Source organism: Semicossyphus pulcher, unplaced genomic scaffold (genome assembly GCF_022749685.1).
Source record: "Semicossyphus pulcher isolate SPU_LCO1_2020_fin unplaced genomic scaffold, fSemPul1.0.p SCAF_1, whole genome shotgun sequence".
Taxonomy (NCBI): Eukaryota; Metazoa; Chordata; class Actinopteri; order Labriformes; family Labridae; genus Semicossyphus; species Semicossyphus pulcher.
In genome coordinates, this window is record NW_027211603.1 from 30,087,402 (window position 1) to 30,114,802 (window position 27,401).

Sequence of the window (27,401 nt, forward strand, 5' to 3'; positions counted from 1 at the left end):
CAGTGAAGAGGGTGAGTGTGAGGATGTGGATTTGCATGAAATCTGTGCTTCTCAATTTACACCAACGACTAATAACAATACAAACGCCATTTGTACTTAAGCATGTAAGTGTGCTACATGGTCACGCTGAATCTGTAAGCCTCTGCACTCATGGCTCATGAAGTGTGGCACAATACTGAAACGATTAGTTGGAGCAGGGCTCAGGGACCCACTTGACAGGATTCCAAGGGACCCCTGCCAAGTTAGGATTAGTTTGATTCCATCAATATCTCTGTTATTTACTGGACATTATCTTTACTAGGGTCCAAGAGGAACGACAACTTACACCGCTTTGTTGTGTGTAAATTCCAAAAAGACAAGATAAGGATGAAATCATTATCTACACATCTCGTTTACACACAAGAGGCATTTCTTTAGAACGCCACAGTACAGGGAAGGCAAGAGCAGGTGTATTTTCTCTCCTACCTGCCACTGGTGTTGCGGAGGATCACCAGAGCATCAGGGAAGCCGTCCAGGTTGTAGTCCCCGAGGTGCAGGACCAGGGGCTGGCCGGGTTTCCCTGGCACAAAGCTCCAAACTGTTTCCCTCCGCTGGAAATCCAACAGCACCGGTGCCCACTGCAACGACATCCAAGAAAATTACTCAACAGTCAGAATTAATCAATACATCACTTGGCACAATAAAAGTGAAAATGGAGGACAGGAGGAGGGTGAAGGGTGAGAGAGAAATCCACATTTTTAGTCTTATTCTGTTGAATTTTAATGTTTTTGGCATCTTCTTTAGAAAGCAGGATCACAATTCTGTTCTGATTTGAGGTGCAATGAAGCATTTTGGTCACAGTAAGAGTAATAGCGAAGACAGAAAGGTCATCTTGGGCTCAAGCTGAAGCTTGTAAACTTGGGCAGGTTTTTTTTCAATATGTGAGACGGTGATTTTTAACTAAATGTGCAGAAAAATCATTATTTTTGACGAGAATTTGTCAGTCGTTTTTTGTTGTGGGTAATATTTCAAAACACAATGGCAGCAAGCCCCTAAATCTTATTGCATTATTTTCTCATACGTTTCAGGTTACTTAATTTAATACCCGTAAGACTATTTATGCAATTGCAGTACCTTCACATGTGCACTGACATCGTGTAGCCAAAAGCACCTTTCAAAAACAAAGGGCCCCTGAGACTTAACGGCTCCGAGTTGGGAGTGGTCGTTATCATCTTGTGATGGCCCAAGGTAAAGGCTAACAGAAAATAATAGTAGTAATAATTGTAGTGCAAAAAAGTGCATTACAAAAGCGCATTACTTCATCAGTATGACGACACTTTCCACCAACTTGCATAAATTCTAAAAGTCCTTTTGATTGGTGGAAATAGATCTAAAGACCGAGGGTCTGTTACCTTTGGTCTGTAGATCTATTTTCACCAATCTGTAATTTATTTGGAATTGTGTCCAAGTATTTTTCAGAGTCAGATGTTGTATTTGTAAACATTATCTTAGTCAGTAAAGCTGATTTGGTAGCTGCTTATGATTTTTTGTTTTAAGTAGATATAAGCACCCAGGTCAACTTCAAGTGAAAGTTGTTAAACAGCCGTGCAGATCTTGTGTTTGCAGTTAGTTTCCATCTGGCATTTCTGGGCTGATGGATACAAACACTAAAAGATGCAGTACATGCAAAATGCAACGTACAACAAATAACCCCATATTCACAGCTGGAGTTTTAAAATGCTACATTAAGTGTTGACAGGAAACTAACAGCTCACCCCCTGTTCAATTTAAATCGGTCAAAATGTAGATTTGTAACATATCAGACACGGCATTGGCAGCCAAAAGTGAACTTCTCAGATGAAGACATCATGATAAAGGCATCAGTGCAGTGAAACAAACAAAATCTTATTCAGTACCATTCTGGCATCAAGGCTTTTGATTGCTTGCGTCATGGCTGCTACTTACACATTTGTATTTTATTCAAATCAATACTTTTATATGGTTATTTCTTTTTATTATTACTTTTCTCACTGTTATTATTTTTATTGTCACATTTTTTATCCTTTTATTGCCACCTGCACATTTATTTTTGTCTATATTTATTACCTGAGTACTTTATTTAATGTGCCTGTTTATGAGCTGCAGTAAAATGTATATTTCTCCTGTGGGGGATCAATAAAGCTTATTTTATCTGATGAAATGGAAGTGAGTATTACATAATACAAAATAATATGGTAAATAATAATTTCAAACTATAAACAAAAGTCTGCCTTGCTGGACAGAGAACGATGTTGTTTGGGACCGGCACTACCAGCAACAAACCTCTTCAGTGCACTAAAACCACTCTAATAACACTCCACACTAATGGTCTTATACTGGCTGGATTAAGGAGCACTTCAACTACAAAAACCCACCATGACTTCCTGAGCTACATGCAGAACTGAAGTCAAATAATAACATCATACTGAGTTAAACCTGAGACTCCTGCAACTTCTGCAGCTTTTTTACTATTACTTTAAAAAAGGCAATCACATTATTAAGTATAATTGGTTTGGTTTAGCCGCTCCTATCTTTGTAGTGTGGATGCTGTTTCATTATAAAGCAGATTAGAAAGAGAAACAAATGAGCAAAATGTGACTGAAATAACCTGAAACCAATAAATGATGACAAAAGAAACCAGTCTGAATTTCACTTAAACCAATATCACATTTAATCTTCACTATAAACTGTCACATGGACTAATAATAGAGTACAAAGCAGGGTTTGAGGAGCAGGTGCTGTGTTTGTGCTTATAGCCTACAGCCTTGCCTTTAATGCCTTTCTCTTTACACACCAGACACAGCCACTGAAGCAGCCCTCCCGCTCTTTTAAGCAAACACAAAAGAGGCATCTTTCCCTCATGTTGACGGTTCAAATGTCGAGGTAATAGGGCCCTCAAGGGGGCTGTGCTGTAATGCTGCTGCTGACTGATGTATTCACAGGGAAAGAGTCGAAGTAAAGAGGTACACACAGTAAACTGCTTACAAACAAAGAGCCCGCCGGAGAGAGTGCTTTAAAAGGCCTCACTGAGACCATTATCACCTCTCACTTATAATGAATGCTATTTCACTTAGCGCCGGTATCATTCCTCCAACACTGTAGCACGGCTTTAAGGCTCGACTCTCCATTTGTGTTAGAACTTCGTTTGATATCACTTTGTCTATCTATGATTTCAACATTGGGGACTGGGCGCAAAAGCACAAAAAAAAGCTTTTAATTTTCATTTTGAAAAGGGGAAACGTATCATAACAGCCCATTTTTTCCCTGCAAATTCATTCTAATAGAGTTATAAGCTGTGACGGGAACGCTGCTTTCTCTGCTTTCATTAGTGTCCCTACAAAGACTTTTTAGCGAGTGGACTGCTGTGAATTACAAACAACACCAGAGAGAAAGAGAGAGTGAGAGAGAGCACTATCCCCTCTACTCCACCTCCTAACACTATCACAAGTGTCATACATCGTGTGACATGTGCACCCAATAAACCACTACAATAGCTACAGTCTTTTCTAATCTAATTACAGTCCAGGCCTTGTCCGATGTGAAGTAAGCACTTAGTGGCCAGTTCATCAGGTACACCTACCTCAAATTAATGCAGCCTAACACACAACGGTCGTGTAATAAATCCTTCATGGATGTTATACTGCAGAGTTCCTCCTGAAAGGCTGTCGTACTTTAGAACTGTACTGCCGCCCCTTCTTGCTCACAAGTCGTCAAATTCAGCAGCTTGGTCAGGGGAGTAACATGTTCAAATATGCTGTAGGTACCCCTCTATCATCATCCCTGGATGCTGTCTTCTAGCTCATTGTTTTAATGTGTAATTGACATCAGGTGACAGACGGGGGCAATGACTCGGCGATACAAACATGGCACTTTCATCCAGGAAACACAGGTTCAATTCCTGTGTGAAACCATTAGTAAACGTTAGATACACAGCGTACATTAGTTTAAAACTAGCATACAGAAGTTAGTACATATTTAAATGAAGGGGGCTGTGGCTAAGTGGTAGAGTTGGTAGAAGGTTGGTGGTTCGATTCCTGACTGCTACAGTCACATGTCATAATGTCCTTGGGCAAGACACTGAACCCCAAATTGCTCCCATAGATGGCCAACGGGCATGAATGGGTATGGAGATTGGCACTTAGGCCTTTGCCATCAGTGTGTGAATGAGAGTGTGAAGGGTGAATGTGACAGAAGTGTAAAAGCAGCTTTGAGTGGTCGGAAGACTAGAAAAGCGCTATGTAAGTACAGTCCATTTACCATGTATCATGTAAACCTAAAGCATGATCATGTAAACCTAAATCATGATCAACATTATCAACTAATTTTGGTTCCTAAACAACCAAACTGCGACCGTTTTGCAACGAAAACCACTTGTTGATGACTTTTACATCTCAGAAAGTCAAAATGTAAAATGTACATCCTAATATTTTGAGCCACAGACCGAGCTGCTAAATTGGACGACTCCAGAGTGAGAACTTGTTGTTATACTTTGTTGGGTCTCTCTCTAAATAATATAACAAACAGTACGGTCCAGACCTGCTCTTTTTGTAAAGTGTCCTGAGATAACTTTGGTTATGGTTCGGAGTTTAAATAAAAAAATAACGTACATGTACTACAGGGTGGCTGTTTGTGTGTGTGGGCGTGTGTGTGTGTGTGTGTGTGTGTGTGTGTGTGGGCATGTGTGTCCTAGACAAGTGAGGGCAGATGCTGGAGGTTTAAACAATTCATGAATGTTAAACAGAGAGAGCAGGTGCTGGGCAGAGTCACCAGAGAGACACCAGATCGTCTCTAATAGCTGTTAATACGAGCAGCATGTCTGAGAGAGACAACCACAGCCTACTACTAATTAGTCTCATAGTCATCACACAACACTTCATGTCAGCTTTTTTCAACAGAGCAAGACTTCTGACTATTGAATACTAATGACTTCTGGTTGACCAATACTAATGAAAACCACAAGACGTTTAGCGATATTGACCATGTGTTATGACACCAAAACCTTTCAGCATCTTTGAGTCTGCTTCATGTGGTTTAAAGTGCAACATAATATAATAATCACTTATTTTTCTTCCTTGAGGTTGTATCCCTCTGCTAACAAGTCAAGAGGGCATCCTGATAAGTAATACAATCACAAGAATGGGAAGCATGTGACCTTGATCTTTGACCGCACAAATCTCAACAATCCAAGTGGATGAGGTATCCTGTTGCTAAGAATGAGACCAGAAACATTGACCTTTTGATCATTTTATATTGTCAGATATTTGTTTGAAATTGTGTCATAATTTTTGAATGAATTCTTGAGATTTGGCCAAATGGTATTTCAAGAGTTCAGTGCCTTTGACCTTTGACCTTTAACTACAAAATTCTACTCAGTACATCCCGGAGTCCAAGTAAATGTTTGCACCAAATTTGAAGATAATTCATTTAGGTGTTCTTGAGATATTAGGTTCACAAAAATGGTACAGATGGACAGACGGACAACCTGAGAACACAATGGCTGGGGCCACAGCTATCGCCCACACAGAGGCAAACCAACATCATCATTACTGCCTTTTATTATATTTAACATTAGTTACTTTTTGAGGTTGGTTTATTTTGAAAATCCGTGCTGTTTAAGATGAATTAGTATTGATACAAAAACTTAAACTTTAACCTTCTATTGACTTCAAGAACTTAAGTGGAAAGTGGTGTACTTTAGGTCCTTCGGTTTATGATATGAAGTAACTTGGACTGACTCGTGTGGGCTGAAGTGAGTTGAGGAGGATGGTAATTATACTCCTCTACATACAGATGGAGTTATGAAAGCATAGGCGTGATAAACCAAGACTATTTTGAGGATAAGAGTCAGATTGGAGCTTTAATGGATTGCAGCCCAGTCAAGCTCTCATTAAACAGCCATGGAGTGATGTTGCGGTGCGGTTTAAGAGGCTGACGGCCTGCCATATGGGTATAAAGCTTGGCTATGATTACTGCCACCCAGAGCGGAGGGGAGTGCTGGAAATGACCGCTGTGTGCTGGCTGGCAGAGAGGATGCATAAGAGAGTGAGACCCAGGAGGCTGCCAGAACATTTCTTGCCAGTAAACACTATGCTAGACATGGACGCACACACAAACATACACCTTCGAACACATTCAAATATGTCATACCATTGTTCCTGCTCGCAAAATGCCAACAAACGTGTCATATTTGCTTCTTTTTAATCCAAATAACTTTTGGCTTCAATCAAACTTCCAATATGTATTGAAGGTCAGAATAAACCTACCATTCAAGATGCTAATTTCAAGTATTAAGTACACATATCATTTGTTTTTCTGAGAGCAGGCGGCCATGTTTTCACACGGTGCTACATCTTCAATCTTTCTGCTAAAGTCCCGAAGGCAAATTAATTTACTGGTGGGTTTTAATTTATGCTGGGGTCCTTCGGTTGGTGCTCTCCATAACTTACTCTCTCAGGACAGTGTGAGGCCTTTGCTGGCCGGCGGCCTTATCAGCAGACCACTGTGCTGGTGTTGGCCCTGAGGCAATCAGTGTACTGTCTGATGCTCCTTTCCTAACACTGATTAAAGGAGGAGAGAGGAACTGCCCAGAGAATACCAACAGCATCTAGTCAACACGGCAAAAAATGCAGACAAACACACAGGCGGAGAGTCTGGCATGATTGGCTGCTGCAACTCACGCCTACTTACATAATCGATCAATTGATTATTCTATAAAACGTCAGAAATTTGCAGAAAATGCAGATTATAATTTCTCAAAGACCAAAGCGACTTTTTCCAATTTCTTCTTTTGCCAAACCAACAGTCCAAAACCCAGTCCAAAGCAAATCATTTAAGAAGCTGGAAGCAACATGTTGTGTTTGAACAAATTTACTCTGCCTGTCTGCTTATGCCGTGTCTTTTGTAATGTGATTTTGTGTCATGTTTTAACTGCTTGTGCTGATTGTCTGCTAAATATTGCCTTGTATTCATTGTTGCTTATATGTCCTAACTTTGCATGATGCTGCCATATTGTCCCAAGCTTTTTTTGGCTGTTTAGCTGTTCACGTTTTGCCTTTTCCTGTTATGCTTTATATATGTTGTGTGTTTTATTTGTTGTTTTAATGGTCCAATGCAGTGATGTTGATTAATGTATATTGTCCCTGAGAATAAACCAACAAATAAAAAATAAATAAAACAAATCTTTGAATCTTGCAGCTTCAGGGACAGGGCTTTATCTGTAGGCTTTGTGTTGGCACCACGCCTGCTGATTACACTGGAGCAGACATTTGAATCTACACGTGAATAGCCATTAGAATTAGGACAGGCTCAAAGAAAACACACATTAAAATAAGTACACACATGTATGCACGTTTGTGATTTTGCATTCAATCAAAGATATGATGTGTTTGCACAATCAGGCGTCCAAGAAGAAGCCTGCCACGTAAGCAATTAATCAGACTCGAGCCTAATCAAACTGAAGTGATACATCATCACGGCTGTCTCTGATATCGTTTCCTTCCGAAAAGCTTGATTGTGTCTCTCGAACATTACCTAATGACACTGATACGTGATGATCACATTGTGTGAACATATGGCAGAACAAAGGCAGATGATCAAAGGCCGTAATTGTGGTAAATTAGCAGGCGATATCACGAGGCAGAGAGTGGAAGTCATGAGATCAGGCTTTTTCAACCGAGCAGTAATGTGCTGCATTTCTCCTCGGCGAGATGAGACGCTGTTTCCCCGGTGTTTGTTATTGTTGCTCAGCAGTATTGTTCGGGGAATTGAAGGGGAAATCATACGGGCCTCACTGAGGATATTAAAGGTTTCTAATCTAATCAAATCCTTTTCTATTTGAGCAGCTACAATGAATAGCCAACCTGACAGGGGGGCTCCCTAAATAAATCATGAAGCAGTTACTCCGTCCTGGTGGCTTTGGAGGTTTTGACATTTAATCACTAAATATAGCCGAGTATTTGAATAATGTCAAGTGTGTGTCTGTGTAGATTAATCTGTGGCCTAAAGTCCTCCCAGTCAAACAGAGCGCTCTTAAGTCTAAATAACTAAATTCTGACATTCGCCGGTTCAAATGTCAACATATTAACACCGAATTGAGTGTGTGCGTGTGCGTGTGTATGTGTGTGTGCAGGGTTCCAAATGACCTAGTTAATGGAGATGAAGACGATGATGGGATTTGCGCTCGCGAGGTAATCTGATACCTTTAATGGCAGTGAAGGGAAGGATCCCGCATACAAATAGCTTTTTATCAAACAAGGGGGGAACACAGAGCGTGTGTACAGACAGCTTATAATGGCGTTCTGCATGCACACACACACAAATAACACAGCAACAACGCAGGCACACTATAAACCAGGAGGGGCACAAACACAGAGCCCCGACATAAAATCGTTCTCCTGGCTCCGCTGATGACTAAAGTGAAAAAGCGACGGCATGCTTTCAGACTCCCATTGATTCGACTTGGCGGAGAGAGCTCCCGCTTCATTAGGCCAAGAAATTAAAATGTGGGCGGCCTGCGGTGGAGAGGGGGGGGCGGCGGCGGCGGCGGTGGGTTTACGGGTTGAAGTGCTTTAACATCGGCAGAAAACAAGGCTGTCCAAGGCAATAAAAAGTAAAAAAAAAACAAAAAAAAACACGTGTGTAATGGAGCAATGGCTTTTATGATCGCAGCGATATAATGACTGTAATGCTCATCATGTTAGAACTGGCACTGAAAGACAGCATGAGACTGAACAGCGGAGGAGTGGGTGGAGAGCAGATGACTAAGAAGATGAAGTTAAGACTAGTACTGCTATCATCATGTGAAAACAGAGATCATGGCTTTGATTCTGGGTCTATATGCACGTAATGATGGTGTCTTAGGATATGTATTGTCTGAATCTATTACCCTAAAATGTAATGTGCAAGAACTGAGATGAACATTAAAGTACTTTCAAAGAGAGGTCTTAAAGAGTAATGTCAAGAAATGGCTTGATAACCATGATGATATGGCTTGATATGGCTTGGTTGATAACCAAACATGTCATCACTGACTGCTTTAACTGCATATCGCCTATGAAGTGGATTCTGTCCACTCATGTAGTTTAACGTTGTCTGTATTGTATGCTTTTATCACTAACTAGTATATGTTTGCCTATTGTGCTAATTGACTTGATTTTGTTGTTTTAGGATGCCAACAACAGCTGGCAAAAAGGACTACTGATGAGAACTAGCCTGTCAGCTAACTCGGGTGCTTTCACATTTTGTTTGAATGTTAATTAATGTACATTGTCCCCTTTCTTCTTCAAATAGAACAAATGTTTCCGCTTTCTAAACATGCTAACACACCAAGACCTGGTTGTACTAGACTCTTTTTAATAACATATTGATGAAAATAATGAACAGACATAAAATTTCCAGAGGTGAAGAGAAGAAATTATGCAGAGGTCAGTGCACATCACGCATGACCTTCAAGATTTCTTTGTTTTACGCAGCTGGAGAATGTTTGTTATTTGAATCCCTTTGTTTTGCATTAATAAGGATGATCGCATTGTTTCTTTCTTTATGCTAAGATAAGCTAACCCCCTGCTGGCTTTAGCTCTGCTCCTTTAAAAGTCAGACACTGTGGGCCCCCTCAGACAAAATCTCATAACCTATCACTAGATGTGTTCTTTTGAAACTGCAAAAAACATCAGAGACAATGCCATCTCCCTTAATCTACATATATACATTATCATTATGTCTGTGTGTTCACATTTGACTCAGCTTTGACTCCATGAAATCCTACAGTTTCACAAAAATCTGGCAGTTTGCCACAGTTTTGAAACCTTTGCTCTGGTGCTATATCAGGCGTCCAGACGCAAGACTGGTACGGATGTTCTCAATTAACTCTTGGCGTGAAACCAAGTGCGTATATTTAGCACAATGTCAAGCTGTTCCTCTAAATGGCAGTTTTCCAGCTGTCTAGATTATTTACCTTTTTACCTCATATTAACCGTGTTTCAGAAATCTCTTGGTTCATCACCTCTTTGTTTTCACCAAACTTGTCATCAAGTTTGTGTCTAAATCTAGTTTGCAACTGATTCAATCCAGCTTGTCATTAAGTCCACGTAATTCAACTTTACTTAATATATAAGTGTATGATTCTGTTGAGTTCAGTTACTCTTTAAGCATCACATGGCTATCTTTTGTCTATGGTGATGACAACTGCAGTAAATTACATACCAATACACCTTTCACTGACACGTCCTGATCCTTGATGCCATGATACAGGTTGATTTTTAATGAGCAGGAGTAAATGAGGTCACAGTTTGACCACCTTTTTCCGGGGACAGAGTCAGAGCCAGAGATGGAGGGTGACCATATGTCTCTGTGTCAGCTGAGCAGGGTGGGGACGCTGCTACCTGCTGTCAATATCACCTCTTTGACCACTGACTAGCCAGCTGACTGGGATGACTGGGAGGAGACTGTCTGGCTCACACTGGCTGCCCTTACACTGTCTGGGCAGCAGCAGCAGGCAGCTGGCTTGGACTTCATGGGGGCGGTATCTGTGTTTTGCATGTGTGTGTTAATGGGGGGCTTTAACAAGGGAACGAATAAAGACAGAAATGTGCAAAAATAAAGTACACAATTCAGAAATGCAGACAGAACTGGTTAAGGTGGGACGTAAGGCAGTACAAATGCTTTGGGCCTGTTCTACAGGTTTTAATGTATCTGTACTTTATTATTTATTTTTAATGACTACTTTTTACTTTTACCCCCTAAATCTTAACACACATTTCTGCACTTCGTACTCTCGTTTTCAAAACAGGCGTGTTACTTGTGCTTTAATGCATTTAAGGGTAACTTCACCCTCAACGGATGGAACAATAGCACATAGGAAGGACAATTCCCTGGGTATCCATCAGTGCATATCGGGCACACAGACGCAACATGACAGAAACAATAAAGGGACATAACAAGAAAAAAACAAGCGCTGGGAACTCGATCACGGAGAAGAGAAGTCTCGTACATGTGATGTCTGACTGACAGGGAGAACTTTCAGTGACATGGATGAAAGTGAAGCAGCCAACATGACCGACGACATTGGAGCAAGTACAGAGCAGCAACACACTCCCCATCCAACTGATTTACACATTGGAGAAAAGTTAATGTTTTTTATTTCTATTTTATTTGAATAAAGAATTAATTAAGTTTAATAAACCCAGAAAATAGAATGTAAAGTTTTGTAAACTTTGCTCCGAAACAGCTGACAGAAGTGTCCTTCAGAGGTCTGCTTTATACTTTTATACTGTGGGTACATTTCAGCCTGTACTTTATCACTTTTACTACAGGGAAGTAGTTGGATCATACGTCTGCTTTTACCAGAGTTGTTTTAACACAAGCATCTGTACTTCTACTTAAGTAAGTAACTATTAGTTTGTACTTGCTTTACAGAGAGGAAAGTTTGGTGACAGTCAAGGATGTAAATGGATACCTGAACTACTACTACTTAAAGTGGTAATCTCGAAGATCTCTGTTTCGTTCTCTTTGGCGGCACCTATGGTGATAAACGGTAATAGAGGGAGCACACTTCCCCAGATATCCAGACAGTGTTGCATGTGTGACGTCCATGGTTGGCTCCGGTTGTAACTCTTGATTTTCCTCTCTGACGGTCGCTTTCCTTTTTAGACTGTTTTAGACTCATCTGAGCATCCAATTTGTTTCTTTTTCTTTGGATTTTCACTTATATTTGAAGTTGTATCTGTAGTCATCGATCTTTTCTTTGTTTGTTCAGCCATAGTAGATTACTGTTTACTCGCAACACTTGAGCGGAAAAGCAGCCGCTTAGCTCCGCCTACCCTCTCTGGCAGACCAACCACTGCTGGCTGATGGAAAACGCGTCACTAACTGGGCGTCGTTTGGATTTTTTCTGTGAAAGTTGCCACAGACAGCCAGTCTGTAATACTGCAAATGCAAAGGCTTTCATCAGTGGGCCACAGGCTCAATCACCATTGTGTTACCTCATTCAGCGAAAGATAGTGACTTAACAGACATTTATTTACATGAAACATGTTTGATATTAGGAATTTAAAAGAAGTTACATATATAGTAGAGCAGGCATTGTAAAGTGCCACTGCACCACAAATAAAACTTCTGCTGCTACATCTTACTGTAAGAAGCCTTGCAGACATAAGAAGTAGTACACGTTATTTGTTGTAGGATTTCTCTGCTTTTGTCTTGAGACATCACAAAGCAGAGTCAACATTAGCTAAAACATAAGAAGAGTCACTGCTGCCCCAAAGCAAATCAACTCTTGACTGCTTCTTTAGCCACAGAGTCGAGGGAGGCGGCCTGTGCCCAAACAGTTGCCATTTTGGGGTCAGTCACTCATTGATGCTGAGTGAACAGAGTGAGAGAGCGCTGTGTCAGCCTGTGCTCAGCACTTACAGTCCACTACAGGTCTCTGGTCTCTGACTACACAGCAGACCTCACTACTACTCCTGCTTTCATTCACAGTATCACGGTATGTGTCAGGTGGATGTACAGTGTATCTACAGTAGGGTATTTGTTGACATGAATTTAGGCAGTTAGACATTGATATTGATACACATACTTTGTAGCACAGAGAGAATGAAGCCAGAAGCATCCAGCTCTGCAGACCACTATTTACTGTGTTTAATGCCAGCATGACTAGCAGACCATAAACCGGTTTACTAACCGAAGTGTCACACTTGAGTGCACAGTTTAACAGTGTTGATATAGCAGAGGGAACATCACTCCGTCTGCTTTATTTCCTCACATAAATATGAATTTTATGGTAAACTTATGAGTTACTCAATAAAACGTCCCGTGTCATAGGACTGTTTGCTGGTGATAAGTGTGGGGGAGACAGTGAGCAGATAAGGTGCTCTTGAAGAATTGTCAATATGATGCCAAATTCTCAGAAGTTGATCATTCATTTCATCACACATTCATTTCAGCAGGGTTGTAAATGTACCCTGGGAATGAGGACAAAAATGTCTCAATGTACTTGCTGATCACAACTTTGCAGTATGCTGACATTTGTTGGAATTGTCTTTACGTGCAACAGCAGCGAATAAAAATAATTTCTGACTTAACAAAAAAGAGAAGGTGTTTGTAACAAACATAGAAAAAAAATATTTCTTTTAGACCAAAGAAAGAAATGATTGGATGGCTAACTAAGTGTTTTTGGACAATAGACTGTACAAAAGAAATGAACGTATTCAGCATGACGTCACCCATTAGTTTTGAAGCCTAAGGTGTGGCATTTTGGCAGTTGCCATCTTGGTTTTCTGGAAACAAAAGTGGCCATGTTTGGATGACAGTGGATATGCATTTCTTTATTACCTTGTTGACAGGTCCCCTTGGCAGCAACTTCTCAATCACAGGCAGCCATGTCCCAAAGCATAACCTGCTTTTTATTTTTTATAATTGATATTATTCATTATACTCTAAATAGGATAATATTTTGCTAAATGAACATCGCACTGTATTAAAGAAGACTTGAGACGAGACATTGAAACTTTAAACTCCTTTGGAAAATGTTTACTCTTTCCCACTGGTCAAAAAACCCGCTAACACCCGCTAACACTCGGCTTTTTTGCCTAATGGGAAAGGCTACAATCGTCAGTCAGACCTGGTTTAAATGACTCTGCAGTAGACCTGGGTAATTATCGCCTCAGCTCCGATCAGCATTGATGGTAACACAAAACCCATGTCGGCACACTAATCTCCGCCCCCTTTCCGGCACGATGCTATGCTCTGTCGTTAACTTCTGCGACTCATTGTCATCTCAGCTACACATTCCGCCCATCTCTGTCCGAGCAGCGCTCGTTCCAAATTTTTCAGCGCAGAATAGACTGAATGAGTAAAAGATACTATAAAGACCTAACCACCGTAACATCTTCACTGTTTACTAACCCTGTTTCGGGCGCGTTTGTGACGTCAGCAGAAAAGAGACCGACAGGAGTATACTTCACTGGCAATGGGAACAGAGACAATCGGCATCTATAAGTGGGTCAACGCGCTAATTTTTGGTGGGAAAGGGGTATTGGAAACCTTTAGAAAGAATGCAGGATACAGTCACTTCTTATATACAGTCTATGAATGGGGTACTGTTGGCAGTGACAGTGATGCACTGCGCTCCTCTCCCTAACACTGTCTTGTGGACTGGTCCTGCACCATCAAAGTCTAGCTTCATTTTGCTGGTTTCAAAATGATTGTCTTTTAAAAGTCATTTAATTTAGGCTTAGTATGCTGACTTGCTGTTTTCACCTGGATATGAGCCATGGTGTTGAGCATACACACACACACATGCCATCAGCCGTCCACTTCCCAGGAGGTCTTTGTGCCCAGGTGATGTATAAAAAAATGAAATAGACCTGAGTCACATTTTGTTTGCTTTCCTTTGCTACAATTCACCTGACAGGTGTAACACCCACAGACATGAAATAACATTATTCTCTGAAGAAATATCCCATTGTGTGACCCATTGTGGGGGCAAGAAATGTGTGATCTAAAGCACAATGAATGTGATCAGTGTGTGCCTGTGAGGACAGAGAATGAGGCAGAGAGATTGCTGAAGCCCCCCGTGGTTTCCTTCAATATGGTGACTACAGGCCTGGAGCTGCTGCAGAGGAAGAGGCAGAGCTGTGGCTGAGACCGCAGGAAGGAAGGAATGAATCGCTGTTTGGAGATGAACTACGGGCACACACTCGTTCCTCCTCAGCGGGGCTTCCATGCACACCCGGAGGCTTCTCATCATGTCTTTGCCTGCATACATATAACCAGCGCTATTCTCTCTCCATTCCTCTTTCCTGCTTGTTCTGCTCTCATCCAATGGGATGTTCCCCTCAAAGTAGTGAAATAAAGATTTTTTCTGCTCTACCTCTTGACCTTTTACTCCTCATACTCATCCTCACATCTCCTCATCCTCCTTCACTTGTACTATTTTTTTAAGACACTTTCTTGTCCTTCTTGATTCTGATACCTGAATTTGGCATCAGCCAACACCACGGTCTGATCCAATAAGAATGTGATAGTAATAAAATAACAGCTGTAAACTACTAACCCAATAATTGCTGTTGTTGTATGAACGGGCTCAGGTTAAACCATTGAACACATTTATACAGAGAATGAATACTATTGATTTTTTCTTTTTCAGATTCAAGCTAAAATCTGGGTTGACAGTCAGTTAGACCTGAAAAAGATGGTGGACTGCTGAGAGGAGACCTCCATGGATACTTTGGCTACTGTAAACATTGAGTAATGGCAAGACCAGAAAAGTGCTATATCAGTACAGTCCATTTACCATTTACCATTAAGTGTCCACAGTTTTTTGAGCTGGCAGCGCTCACAACCTCAATTTCGCTCACGCTTCTCACCGGCGCTTACTGTTGCTTGGTTACAAAAGTTGTCTGGCAGCGCTTCTGCTTCCCTTGGTAGTGACTGATAAGTCTAATTTAAATTATTCTGTATGCTTAATATTTGCTTTAATTGAAGGAAATTTTACACAGAAACATAAAAACGATGTAAAGAAATTGCGTCCTGGCATTAACAGCAGAACTAGATGTGGAAATTGTACCCTTGAACTAACGGTAGGATTAGCTTCTGCTCCGCCATTGTTGTTGACAAAGTTGATTTGGGAAGTTCCACCCCTTCTTGATTTTGACTGGTCGGTGAGGGAGAAGTGAGTACTGTGAGTGCAGCAACAAAAAAACAGCTGATGCTGAGGGTGTTTTAGCGCTTAGGACACTAAGCGTTGACAACGCTGAACTGCGTTGGTTTTGTATAGAAAACAGGCGCTGCCAGCGCTAAAGAAACCTGAAGGAATCCAAATTTAAAAAGTAGCACAGCACCTAGAAACAAGCTAAGCTAACGCTGTGTCTGCTAAAGCATCAGAGAAACACTGAATCTAAATGTAGCTTCAGTTTAACTCTGACTGAGGTTACATTCCCAGCTAGCACCACACTGTTGTTTGCTGCTGTCACATGATAAATTACCTGAAATCAGCTCTTTTTTGCTGCTCTGAAACAGGGGTCGTCAGTGGCAGCCTTAATACATCCATGGTGAATTGGATTTTTTTATTCTCCTCCTTTCCTACTCCAGTCTTTATTTTCTTTCCTTTCCTTTATCACTTTCTTCATCAGTCTGTCCCTCCACTTTCTCCCTCATTGTCAGTGGGCAGAAACCTCGAGGGGAGGCATCTGCTGAGTGGCTGCCTCACTGTAACCGAGCCGCACGCCCACCCAGACACACACACACACACACTTACAGTACATACGTGGTTAAAGATGAAGAATAATGATGCTCAGAGTAAACTGATAAGATCAATAATATGATGTATAACCATACAAACTGCATGTGTGTGTTAAAAAGGGTTTTCATAATGCTTGTATATTATTATCAGCATTCATTGAAAGCATGAGCTAAGCGAGCTCCTCACTCCGCCTGTCTCTCTCTCTGACAGTGTCTGTCTTTCAAACACGGCAACACAGAACATAACATGCGTTCACTTCATCCATCAGTGCAGAGAAGTCCTCCTCTCCCTGCTCCCCTCCCCTCCCTCCATCACTCCTCCTTTCACTTCCTTCTTCAATCATTTTTTTGTTGCTGACGGGCAAACAAAAGAAAGCATGTCCATAGGGAGCATGCATCTGTGTGTCGCTATGTGAGTGTGTGTGTCTTTGTGCGCACATGTGTGCATGTTCATGTGGGCGGGCATGCAGATAAGCCTGTAATGTTTCTATTTTGGACTGAAAAAAAGTGGAAGCTGGTTCTCTGGTGGAAGAGGAAGGGAGAAAAGGAGTGTAGCCTCCTGCCAAATGGTAGGAAGCAAATAAAAAGAGGCACACAAGATGGTACGTAGGTGGAGGTGGTGTGTGTGCGTGTGTGTGTGTGTGTGTGTGTGTGTGTGTGTGTGTGTGTGTGTGTGTGTGTGTGTGTGTGTGTGTTCATATGAGTGTAAGAGAAACTGTGATTGAGCATGTTCATGCACATGTGTTATGTGTGCGTGCATTAATCAGATGGGATGCATGTGTGTGTGCATATCTAATATTTCTCTCTGGCCTGGCTCCGCACACAAAGTGACACCCGCTGAATCAGCCCCGATGTCTTTCTAAGCAAAGAGCCCCCCCGCAGCGAGCCGTGTTTAATGCCTTCCTGAAATAGACGACCATTGTCGGGAGAAACACGAGCTGTGTCTTTCAGAGGAGCCGCCAGTAAGGTGGGCTCTCTCGGAGAGGACATCTTATAATAAGGCATAAAGAACATGAAGGAACATGAAGGACATAAAGAACACCTGCTTTCAGGTGACCTCTCTTTAGAGTAATCACTAAGCTCACTATGAAGCAAAGGCCGTGGTGAGGTTTTGTAATAGCTGCCAAAGAAAAGAGGTCAGGATGGATGGTCGGGTCGATAAGTGTGACACAGAGGACAGCAGTTCACGTCCCCGCCTAACAACTGTGACCTGTGATTTATTTTGATCATAAAACAGAGATTTTCTATTTCAGCCCAAACCATGACTCTTTCTTAACCTAAGTTTTAGTGCTTTTAGTTCCTTAAACAAATAAGAGGAGCTTTAAACTGGTTAAGAAGGTGTCTCACTAATGTCTCTTAATGACTGACAAAAGCAAACCAGGCCATCAATGTTAGCCAGAAGGAAGCAGATTGTTCATGAACAGGGCAGGATCAGCTAAGACACAAGACAGACTGCTTTGTCCACAGGCCAAAATGTAAAGTTCCTTACAGCTGCTTTAAAAGCTCAGGGTTAGGGTGAACTAGGAGCAACAACCAAAGAGGCAGCAGATCAGGAAACCCAAGTATGCCAACTAATTTTCAACCATTTGATAAATCAACTAACACTTACAGCTACAGTGCACAGTCACTTATCGTGCATCACATAAATGATGTACTGTATATAAGTCATTCAAAGTTGAATTGATATCAATCCAATATAAAATATCTATATAATATATATATATATAAATATATTGTAAACCAATCTATAGCTGTGTCCCATTCCAGGGGCTGCATCCTTCGAGGGCCGTATCTGAAGGCTGATTGCGTCACAGCGGTGCATCCAAGGCTGTCCCGTTTCGAAGGCTCCCTCAGATGCATCCGACAAATGCGTCCTCCTTTTAACAGGCCACGAAGGACCCATCGGGTCCATCCTTTGTGGCCCCTAAATTCATTGCGAGCCAATTCTAACGAGATGGTGGACGAGGAATACACTTTAAATGTAAAAGTTTTTGGTTTCAAATCAATCAAATAGCTGTGATACACATTTAAAAAAAAACGAAAAGGGGCCTTGAAACAAAGTATCTTTAAAATAATAGGTTCAGTTATGTTAGCTAGTTAGCCCACTAGCTACCTGTAGCTAGGCAACTAGGATCGGCATTTGGTGACGCAAGCGTAAGGGCGGCAACAGCTGGTGATGCAAACAGGAAATCCTCCGCAGACCAGACCGTCCCATTTCAGTTCGCCTTTAGCAGTCTACACAGGCTACGAATGACGGTGCCTTCGTAGACCGCCCCCTTCGAAGGCTGCAGCCCCTGTTTTTGTTTCTTTAAAGCATGTGGTAAAAACTCACAGAAAGGGGACAGTTGAAGAGAGCAATGTTGAACAACTGTGTAGAAAGTGTAAAAAAGGATGAAGCAGTGTACTGAAGGTCAATACAGGGAGTTGCATTGTAAAGACTCACAGAAGAGTCATAAATGGAAAAACTAAAGTAGTCGACTGAGTGGAAAATCAGCTAATCCATCATAACTACTCCTAACACTCAGGCAGTATGGTCTCATGTGTGCACTGTACCGTTTTGGAGCCTGACTTGGCCAGGTAGATGGCACTACGCGTGCAGGCGTCGTCCAAACACACGGGGATGAGGTGGTCCTGGTAGCCATCACCATCTGCAGAAACAGACACAGAGAATTAGACTGAGAGGCAGCAATGCAGTGAGAAGAGTGATCCTTTGTTTTCTAAAACTGTGCTATTTTAATATCTTCACTCCGTCAGAAAGCCACAGATTTGTTCTGGAGTCACTTTGAGCACGACGCAGAATCTGGCAACAAAGGAAACTGTTGCTGTTTTTTTCCATGTGTGAGCCGGATCACAGGAACACCTGCTTCTTCTCCACGAGCAAACACACACCCAAGCAGCTCTCGCCTCTTTGATGCCTTTTAATAATGTCAGTAGACTTAAAGTGTCATTTTCTCTCCTGATTTCCAACACTATTAATTATTACTATTATAATACAACAAGGGTTCATCTTATGTGCAGGAACAGAATCAAAACAGCAGCTCTTCAAAGCACACACGCTTCGGTGCGCCAGGTTCACTTTCAGATAACACAAACATGCTACACATGACAAACTCCTCCATCTCTCAGTGATGTTGACTGCACCATAAATTACTTTCACCACATTTACATCCGAGAGAACAGACACCGTTTGATACATTAGATGTTTTTCTTTGTCTTCTGGTCTTTCACTCTGTGAAGACAAACAGGGAGGCACATGAAACATTGTTATTGGTGGTTGGAGGTTCGATCCCCAGCTCCCTCAGTCTACATGTCGAAGTGCCCTTGGGCAAGACACTGAACACTAAATCCTCAGCCATCAGTGTATGAATGTGTGTGTAAGAGGATGAAGGTGACATGTAGTGTAAGAGTGCTGTGAGTGGTTGCAAGACTAGAGAAGCTCTACATAAGTGCAGTCCATTAACCATAAAATATCTTGCTACAAGCAACTGGCTGTTATTTTCCGTTTTATTACACTGGAATGAAACATACTGACATTATTTACACCTGTGCTTTTCCTGCTATGAAAGGTTCTCTGCATAAAGATCTCTTAAAACAAGTAAAAGAAGGCAAAACCTCCAAATATCGGATATTTTGTTTACTGCACATCTTTTGATGATTCATAAATTCACAGCACTCTGTGTTCAGCGGTTGACGGGTAAATTGACACAAGGCATAACGAGGTGAAACTACTTCCATGTTTCTCATCGCTCAGTTTATCTGAGTCCTTTTCAGCAGGGCGAGAGCAATGCTCCCAAACAGATGTTGTGCCATGTGGAAGGGGAAAGCTGAATGACACTGATGATGAATGACAGTACGAAACAGGGAGGAGGAGAAGCTGAACGTGGCAGTCAGCGGTTACTTAGCCAGAGGCAGAGGGGAGGAGAGAACGGGAGAAGATAAGGAGATACAGGGCAGATTTGATGTATTTTCAAAGTTTGATTACTTTTTATATATTCTTACTGACACTGATGATGGAGGATGCTGAAATCAAAGGATTTCAAGAAAAACATGAATAAAATATTTAAACACGGGTCTAAACGTAATGTGGATAGTCTGTATATAGCTCTAGAAGGAAAGTGTGAAGCACAGGGATTGTCTGTGCTTCTTCTTGAAGTCACAGTTTCAACTAAATGTCCTTTGAATTAGTGAAAATGTTACTTTTGCAGTGTGGACGGACAACAAGGAGATAACCGGTCAATAGTGGGAAATGTCAAAGGTTGTGTTTCAAATAATCGAATCATAATCATTAGTCATCATGAAATTACATTTAAAGTTTACATCTAACTTTGCACTTAGGCTGTAACTAACAGTATTTTTTGTTATTCACATTTACCAGCTCTTTTAGTTTCCTGATTCATTGCTCAGTATATTTAAAGACCAGCTCCAGTCATGTTTTCAGACATATACACATTTTTGTTTGAAGTAATAAATTGTGTCTTGATATGTTTTTCTGCAATATATGTTTAATTACCTCCCAAGCCATCTTCTCCCTCATTACAAATTCCTGCCTCTGCATAGGCCCCGCCCACTATGCACATTTACAACAGCCCCCCTCCGTCACGAAAACAAAATGTCTCTGCCGTCGTTTAGTGGCAACTTGTTGAAACTTAGCTTGAAATGTTGTTATGAGTAGTAGTAACGTTAATGTTAGTAGTCAGAAGTGAGTTTGCAAACATTACGATTACAGTTACAGCTGGCTCGCGCATCGCCAAAGTAGTTGCCACAGGTTACACATAATGATATGCACAGCGTCACCCCGTCCATTAATGGGATTGGCTCCTTAGGTTTGTGACGTCTCAAACCTGCCAATCTGAAAACGTGTTGTTCAGCCTGTCCTTGGTACACTGCAGTTTAAAAGCAGACAGGCCCAGCCATGGAGATGACTGCTGATGTTGTCCCTGATATGTCTGATCACATGAGAAACACCACATGGAGATGTTTACTAGGCATTGAGTTTCACTGGAGGGGGTCTTTAAATTATTAAGAAATTACCGTCTCAACCTCCCAGGAGATGAATGTCTTAAAACTGGTGTTTAGTCTTACTGTTTAGGACAGTCAAAAAAAGTAACTTTTTTAAATCAGCAACAGTAAGAAATGAGTGTAAGCCAGGAAATACTCATACTGGGAAAGCTGTGACCACTTAGCTGACTGCCTGCTGATTAATGATCATTAAAGAAAATTGCTATCAAGTTGTATTATGGGAAATGCAGGATGCAGCGCTTGTGGTTCTTAGCCCGTGCCAGGGAATAAAAGTCAGGATGTCTTGTTGAAATTTATTATGAGCATTTGTTTATTGGAATCTGTCTCCAGCACGTCCCCAAAATTTGGGGGATTGCAATATTTTAATGACTTAAAGAGGATTTTTCAAAACCCTCCAATCTGTCTTAACTCTAAATGAAGCATCCGAGAGCAGAAATCCAGACAGAGGCTGCAGGAGGGCTGCAAGTATGTGCAGAACAAAAAAGAAAGAATTTAGTTGAAGGAAAAACATATATAGATATGGACGGTGCTTTCTAACTCGCAGCTTTACTTTTGGCGTGATAAAAGAAGCTGAAATACTGACTATGAGGGCGGCATTTGACCCTGTTTTTGCAGAGTAGATAGAGACAGAGACGTGTAGCTGAGGAACATTAAGGAGAGAAACAAAGAAACAGGCAGACACACAATGAGTGCTGATTTAGTCCTACAGAGGTTTTCAGTCGCTATTCTATCTCCCATGCTAACACTCAGCTCTACCACACACACACTTGCAGTAACATTCCCTCCCTCCGTCCCACCTGTCCTTTCCTCCATGAATACCTTCTTTCATCTATCTTTTCATCTGTCTCTCTTCTATTCCCGTTATGCTCTCCTTCACCCATCTTCTCTCTCTTCCTCCTCCTCTCTGTCACTCACTCATTCTCCCTCCCTCCCTCTATTACTCCCTCCTCAGTGTTAATGCCTCTGCTCCTCCGTCCATCCCTCCTCCTCTTTATTCACCATCATTCTCTCCCCCTCTCCCTCCCTCTCGCTTTTCATCTCTCCCTCCCGCTGACGATGCGTGGTGTGATGAAGATTGGCTGAGAGACTCGCAGGAGGAGGAAACTGCAGGTACGGGTTGAAACAGAGCGAGGGAGGAGAGGACGGGGCCGAGAGTGGAGAGAGAGAGAGGAAGGGAGAAAACGGGTAAGGACAACAAAATAAGAGAGAGGGAGACTACGAGAGAGACTGTGCAGAAATGCATTGTGACACATTGGCATTCATAGAGTACAACACAGCACCAATAACAATGCAAATTATAAGACGCACACGCACAAACGCACATAGTGGGATGCCACCAGAAGGCTGTGTCTCATTACAAACCCTATGGGCTGACAGAGGTCTGTGTGCGTCAGTGTCTGCATGTGTTTGCTGCTATTGTGTGTGTGTGTGTGTGTGTGTGTGTGTGTGTGTGTGTGTGTGTTAAAGGTTTACAGAGGGGGAGGATGTGTGTGATATGACATTGGTCCTGTCCTTAGGGAGGACAGCGAAGCAGAAAAACTCAGGGTCAGAAGAAAGAAAAAACCTACAATAAAGGTAGACAACTTAATTTCCAACTTCAGAAGTCTTTCACCAGATTTATATTTATTTCCACCCCCATGAGTCTTTACAGAATAATAGCTCCTCGTCTTTGAACTGGATTGACCTGGAAGGAGAGGTTATTAAAATGTTCTTTAAAATCTCTCTTTGCCATAAATGTCGAACTAGAAATCAATTCAATACAATAGTATGAAGCAAACAACAAAAGTGCTCCTTTATTGAAGCATTCATTGAAATGTTTTTGCTGCTTTCACAAAAAAAGGTTAACTGAGTATGCATCATAAATAGAAAATCTAAATGATCAGACTGCATACTCCACATGTACAGTTGGATTTCAATCCACCAAATTTAAAGGTACAGTTTCACATTTCATGAAGCCGGCTTGTGAACACATAATGATCATTAATGCTCACTTTAGGTCTCATATTCAGAAAGTCTCCTATCTTATAGGCTCTGAAAATTTGACCTGAATAAGTAAAAATACATAAATGATATCAAAGTTCAGAGTCTCATTAAGCATCTAGAAAAATCTGACTGATAGTAAACACTTATAATTGTTAGAAAAGATTTAAAAACAGCTAATTTTTCTGTTTCAAATATTTTTTAAGACAGTGGAGGCGTGGCCAATCAAGATTTGATTGACATCCGCCATGCTCTTCTGCCCAGCAACTACGCACGTCACAAACCACGTAGTCAGGCACTAAACTGTGTTTTTGCACCGATTGATTAAGTATTTGACGTTGAGCATTTCACTTGGACACTGAATAGTGAGCCACAAAATGCTTTGCTATCCATACCATATTTAGCATACACATGCAATGTTAGCTGAGATGTTTCTGAGATATGTTTGCAGTTATGAATACAATGCTAATTGACGGCTCTAGCATAAACTACAAACTCCATGGGCTAATGCTCAACATCCGCTGCAAAAAATAGACATCCATGGTTGACTCTAAACAAGCACAGCCATCAATAATAATCATCTGTGGACGGAGCTAATGCTGTCGTTTGACTGGACTGATTCATGGAATTGATCACATAATAATTGTCTAAGCATCACCACACCCAATTTTAACCAAATATTAGGAACGTTTACTGAAACTCAAATAAAAGATATTTTAGATTTAACTTGAAACTAATTTCTCATTAAATTTAGATACATGTATGAACATCAGGCCCAAAATGACTCAGTCATTTATTAGTGATTTGTGTTTCCAGTGGCTTTAACTATGATTCTTTAGTCTGAGTCAGTTAGTTGCAGGCATCTGTTGTCTTATTCTATTGCCTATAGTTTGAAAACCTCTGTTAAATTGTAATCATACTTGTGGATCTCATTGCAATATACATATCATGTTTTATGTGCAGAACAGCATGTTAAGATTTATTAAAAAAAGAGTGCTAATTACTGTGCAGATCACTGTGGGTGGGCCCTTATAATTAAAAGTACAACTTATGCATAATTATGAGAAGAAGAAAGACAGACACAGATTTTACCTTCAATGAAGGACACTTTTGTGTCAGATGTACTCCTGCAATTTGCATCCAATTGCATATTAAAATGTGCAAATTAACGTCTGACTAGGAAACTGTAAACCCAGGAGACTATCATTTGCATAAGGATTGGAATACTTCTAAGTGCGAGGGATATCACAAAGTGGTGCTTGATTAAGAGAGTTTATTTTGCCTATTGCCACATTTTTACTTCATTAATACAGTCTGGAGGGATGTTACTCACAGCAACACAGATGTATACTGTAAAGTGATACTGCTTGGACAACCGACTCTGATCTGAACTTGCTCAGCAGCTCTCCACTACCTCTATTTTACAGCCGCACCAGAGTCTGCAGGTGTCTGAGCGTGAGAGAGTAAGTGCTGGAGAATGTGGGACTGAAAAGGAAAAAGGAGTGAGAAAGCAAAGAAAATATGACCAGACAGCCGGTGAAAGAGGCAAAGAAATACAAAAGGAACTAAAGGAAAAAAGAAATAGTGTGAAAGGTATGCCGTGGTGGAGCGGAGAATGAGGCGGACAGAAAAGAAGGAGAGGAGGAGAGGTTGGATGTAACACAATATAATAAGATGAGTGGAGAAAGAACACCTGAGGGGAGAGCAGAGAGAAATAGGCTGTCCTGTTAACATGCTGCCTTACCTGCACGCGCACATACACGCACACACAGATACAGACCTACACAGCATGGTGACAGCCTTTCAGATTTTAAATATTACTTCCAAACACATTCCTGCCTCGCTGTCTGAAAAATCTCCCTCTCAGTGAGCCGCCGGTCGCAGAGCAGCCTCTTTCTCTCCATCCTACCTGCAGCGAAGCTCGCTGACACACTTGCATGTGCGACTTCGTTGTGCTTTACCTAATGATGAATTATGCATCGGCCGCTGTCACTTTGAAAAATGCAATTACCTCAGTGATAAGGCAGATGGGCCTGTTTTGTCTGGCATATGCTGTGCATCTATTACGAGGCTCGGGCTGAAAAAGAACCGCTAGCACAAACGTGGGCGTGTGGACAGATTCCTGTTTGCATCGATGCACATGCATCGTAAACACGTAAACATGCACACAAATAGTGTTTAGCCAATGCGTCTGTAGATGCAACTCAGACAGATGACTTTCAGCAAATCAGCAAAACAAACACAGTTAGATCCAAATAACTTTCCCTGTTAACAGCATTTGTCGTGTTGGACGTGTGTTCTGTGAAAGGTCACTTCTGTTTCAGTGACGTTACTGTACTGGTAACTTCTATTTACTCTAAACGCAACCGCATTTTAGTACGGGAAGTGTTCTCATTTTTGTTTGTGGTACATTTGTAGTCCGAGTAATATTGACTAATCACGTATCAGCAGGCTGCGGCGTATGCAGGAAATACAGTCCGTGAGGAGAGTAAAAGCAGGCGGAACGTAATGCGTCATAATGACATCCTGGCTCCCATCTGACAAGGATTTTTTTATGCTAACAGCTAGCAATCCGTTCTAGATCTAAAATTCAACTTGAGATAAATTCCCTGACACTGTGTCACAAAAGCCGTTCAGCGAAATGATTGAGCCGACGTCCCTTCAACAAAGAGCATTTTTTATTTTTTAGATTATTTTTCCGGCTTTCTTTCACTTTTTAATAATCTGCATCTTGATCATGAAATTTTGGCAAACTTAAGACCCACTAATTAAAGTCAGTCACTACAAAAAGTTTCTTCTTCGGGTTCATACCGCTGAAGTAGCAAGAGTGCAGCCTCTGTGCAACTCACTCTTTACAGTGAAACTGAGACTCACCACAGACAGATTAACGGGCGCTCCTCTGGGGGATTTAATGAACCAAGATATGACGGCATTTATTTTGCAGACATATCTGGAGGGACGACATTCGCTTAACTTTTGTTCTCAACACCGGGTCGCATCTCAAGCTGCTAACTGAACTGTAAACAATGCAGCACAAAGTAAAGGAAGTCTTAGCTGGAGGTCCTTATCGCTAAGCCCGACATGTTCACCGTTGCTCACAGAGGCTATATCACCATGAAACTTATCTGATAGGTTACTGATACTTATCTGAAAAAGGGTTAAATTCAATTAAAGTTAACAAACAGGTCCCATTCAATCAAGTAAAAGTGACACTTCATAGTATGTAATAGATGTCTGCCTGTAAGATGAAACATTACCTCACGTACAGCCTGGAGTCACAGGCCGGCCAGGGTCAGCTGTAACTCTAGATTAAGAATAAATGAGGTTGGTCTATTTGTTTCACCAAAACACAGAGTGACTTTTGTAAAAATAAATCAACCTGCTGAAAGTGAGACGTCAAAAGGTTTTCATCCAGGGGGAACAGGAACTGTTGGTAAAACAAAATGCCACTTACATTTAGCTGTTATGTACAGAGAGAGAGGAGGCAGCTTTGTGTTTCATAACTGTCAACATTCACAGTTAAACTGATCCTTCAAATGGACTGGTTCTTTCTTCTTTTTATTATATCGAATATTTTCTTTGGTCTTTTTATGGCTTTATTGACAGAGAGAGGGCAGTGGATAGTGTCAGAAACAGGGGAGGAGAGAGTGGGGACAACACGCAACGAAGGGACGAGGGTGGGAGTTGGACCTTGGACCGCCCCACCAAGGACTGAGCAAGCACGTGGGATGTGCGATTCAGCCGCTGAGCTAAACCCGAGCCCCTGGACTGGTTCTTTAAACGATAATTATATATGGAAGTGAGATAACACTTAGCTCATTACTAATGATCATGCAGAGACCAGACCCCAAATTTAATTAGAATTAGAAGAAGTTCAACCATATCAAGGTAAAAATCATGCAAAGATGCCTGTTAAGATTATGTGCAGTTAGGAAAGAATGCTTTGAGCAAGTTCAAAGTTCAAATTTGATCGACACAATGCATTGGAATTAATTGCAACCATTGGGGTTATTTAGTCTCCTAATAATTCATTGGTGTGTTTTGGGCGTAACATGAACCAAAGCAATCAAAGTGTAACCTCCCACTGCCTTTAAAGCCAGGTGAGCCTGCACCTGCTGCAGTGCTATTTATACAGTGGATTTGAGTCT

General features: G+C 41.4%; 1 protein-coding gene across 1 annotated transcript in view; it reads right to left on the reverse strand.

Annotated features, from left to right (window-relative positions):
• itfg1 (integrin alpha FG-GAP repeat containing 1) overlaps window positions 1-27,401 on the reverse strand; it is a 183,199-nt gene that overhangs the window by 101,155 nt on the left and 54,643 nt on the right. The window contains exons 9-10 of the mRNA XM_069657592.1: window positions 18,808-18,902; window positions 466-617 (exon numbers count right to left, since the gene is read on the reverse strand). Coding sequence (XP_069513693.1) covers window positions 466-617; window positions 18,808-18,902 — 247 coding nt within the window. The remainder of the gene's footprint in view (window positions 1-465; window positions 618-18,807; window positions 18,903-27,401) is intronic.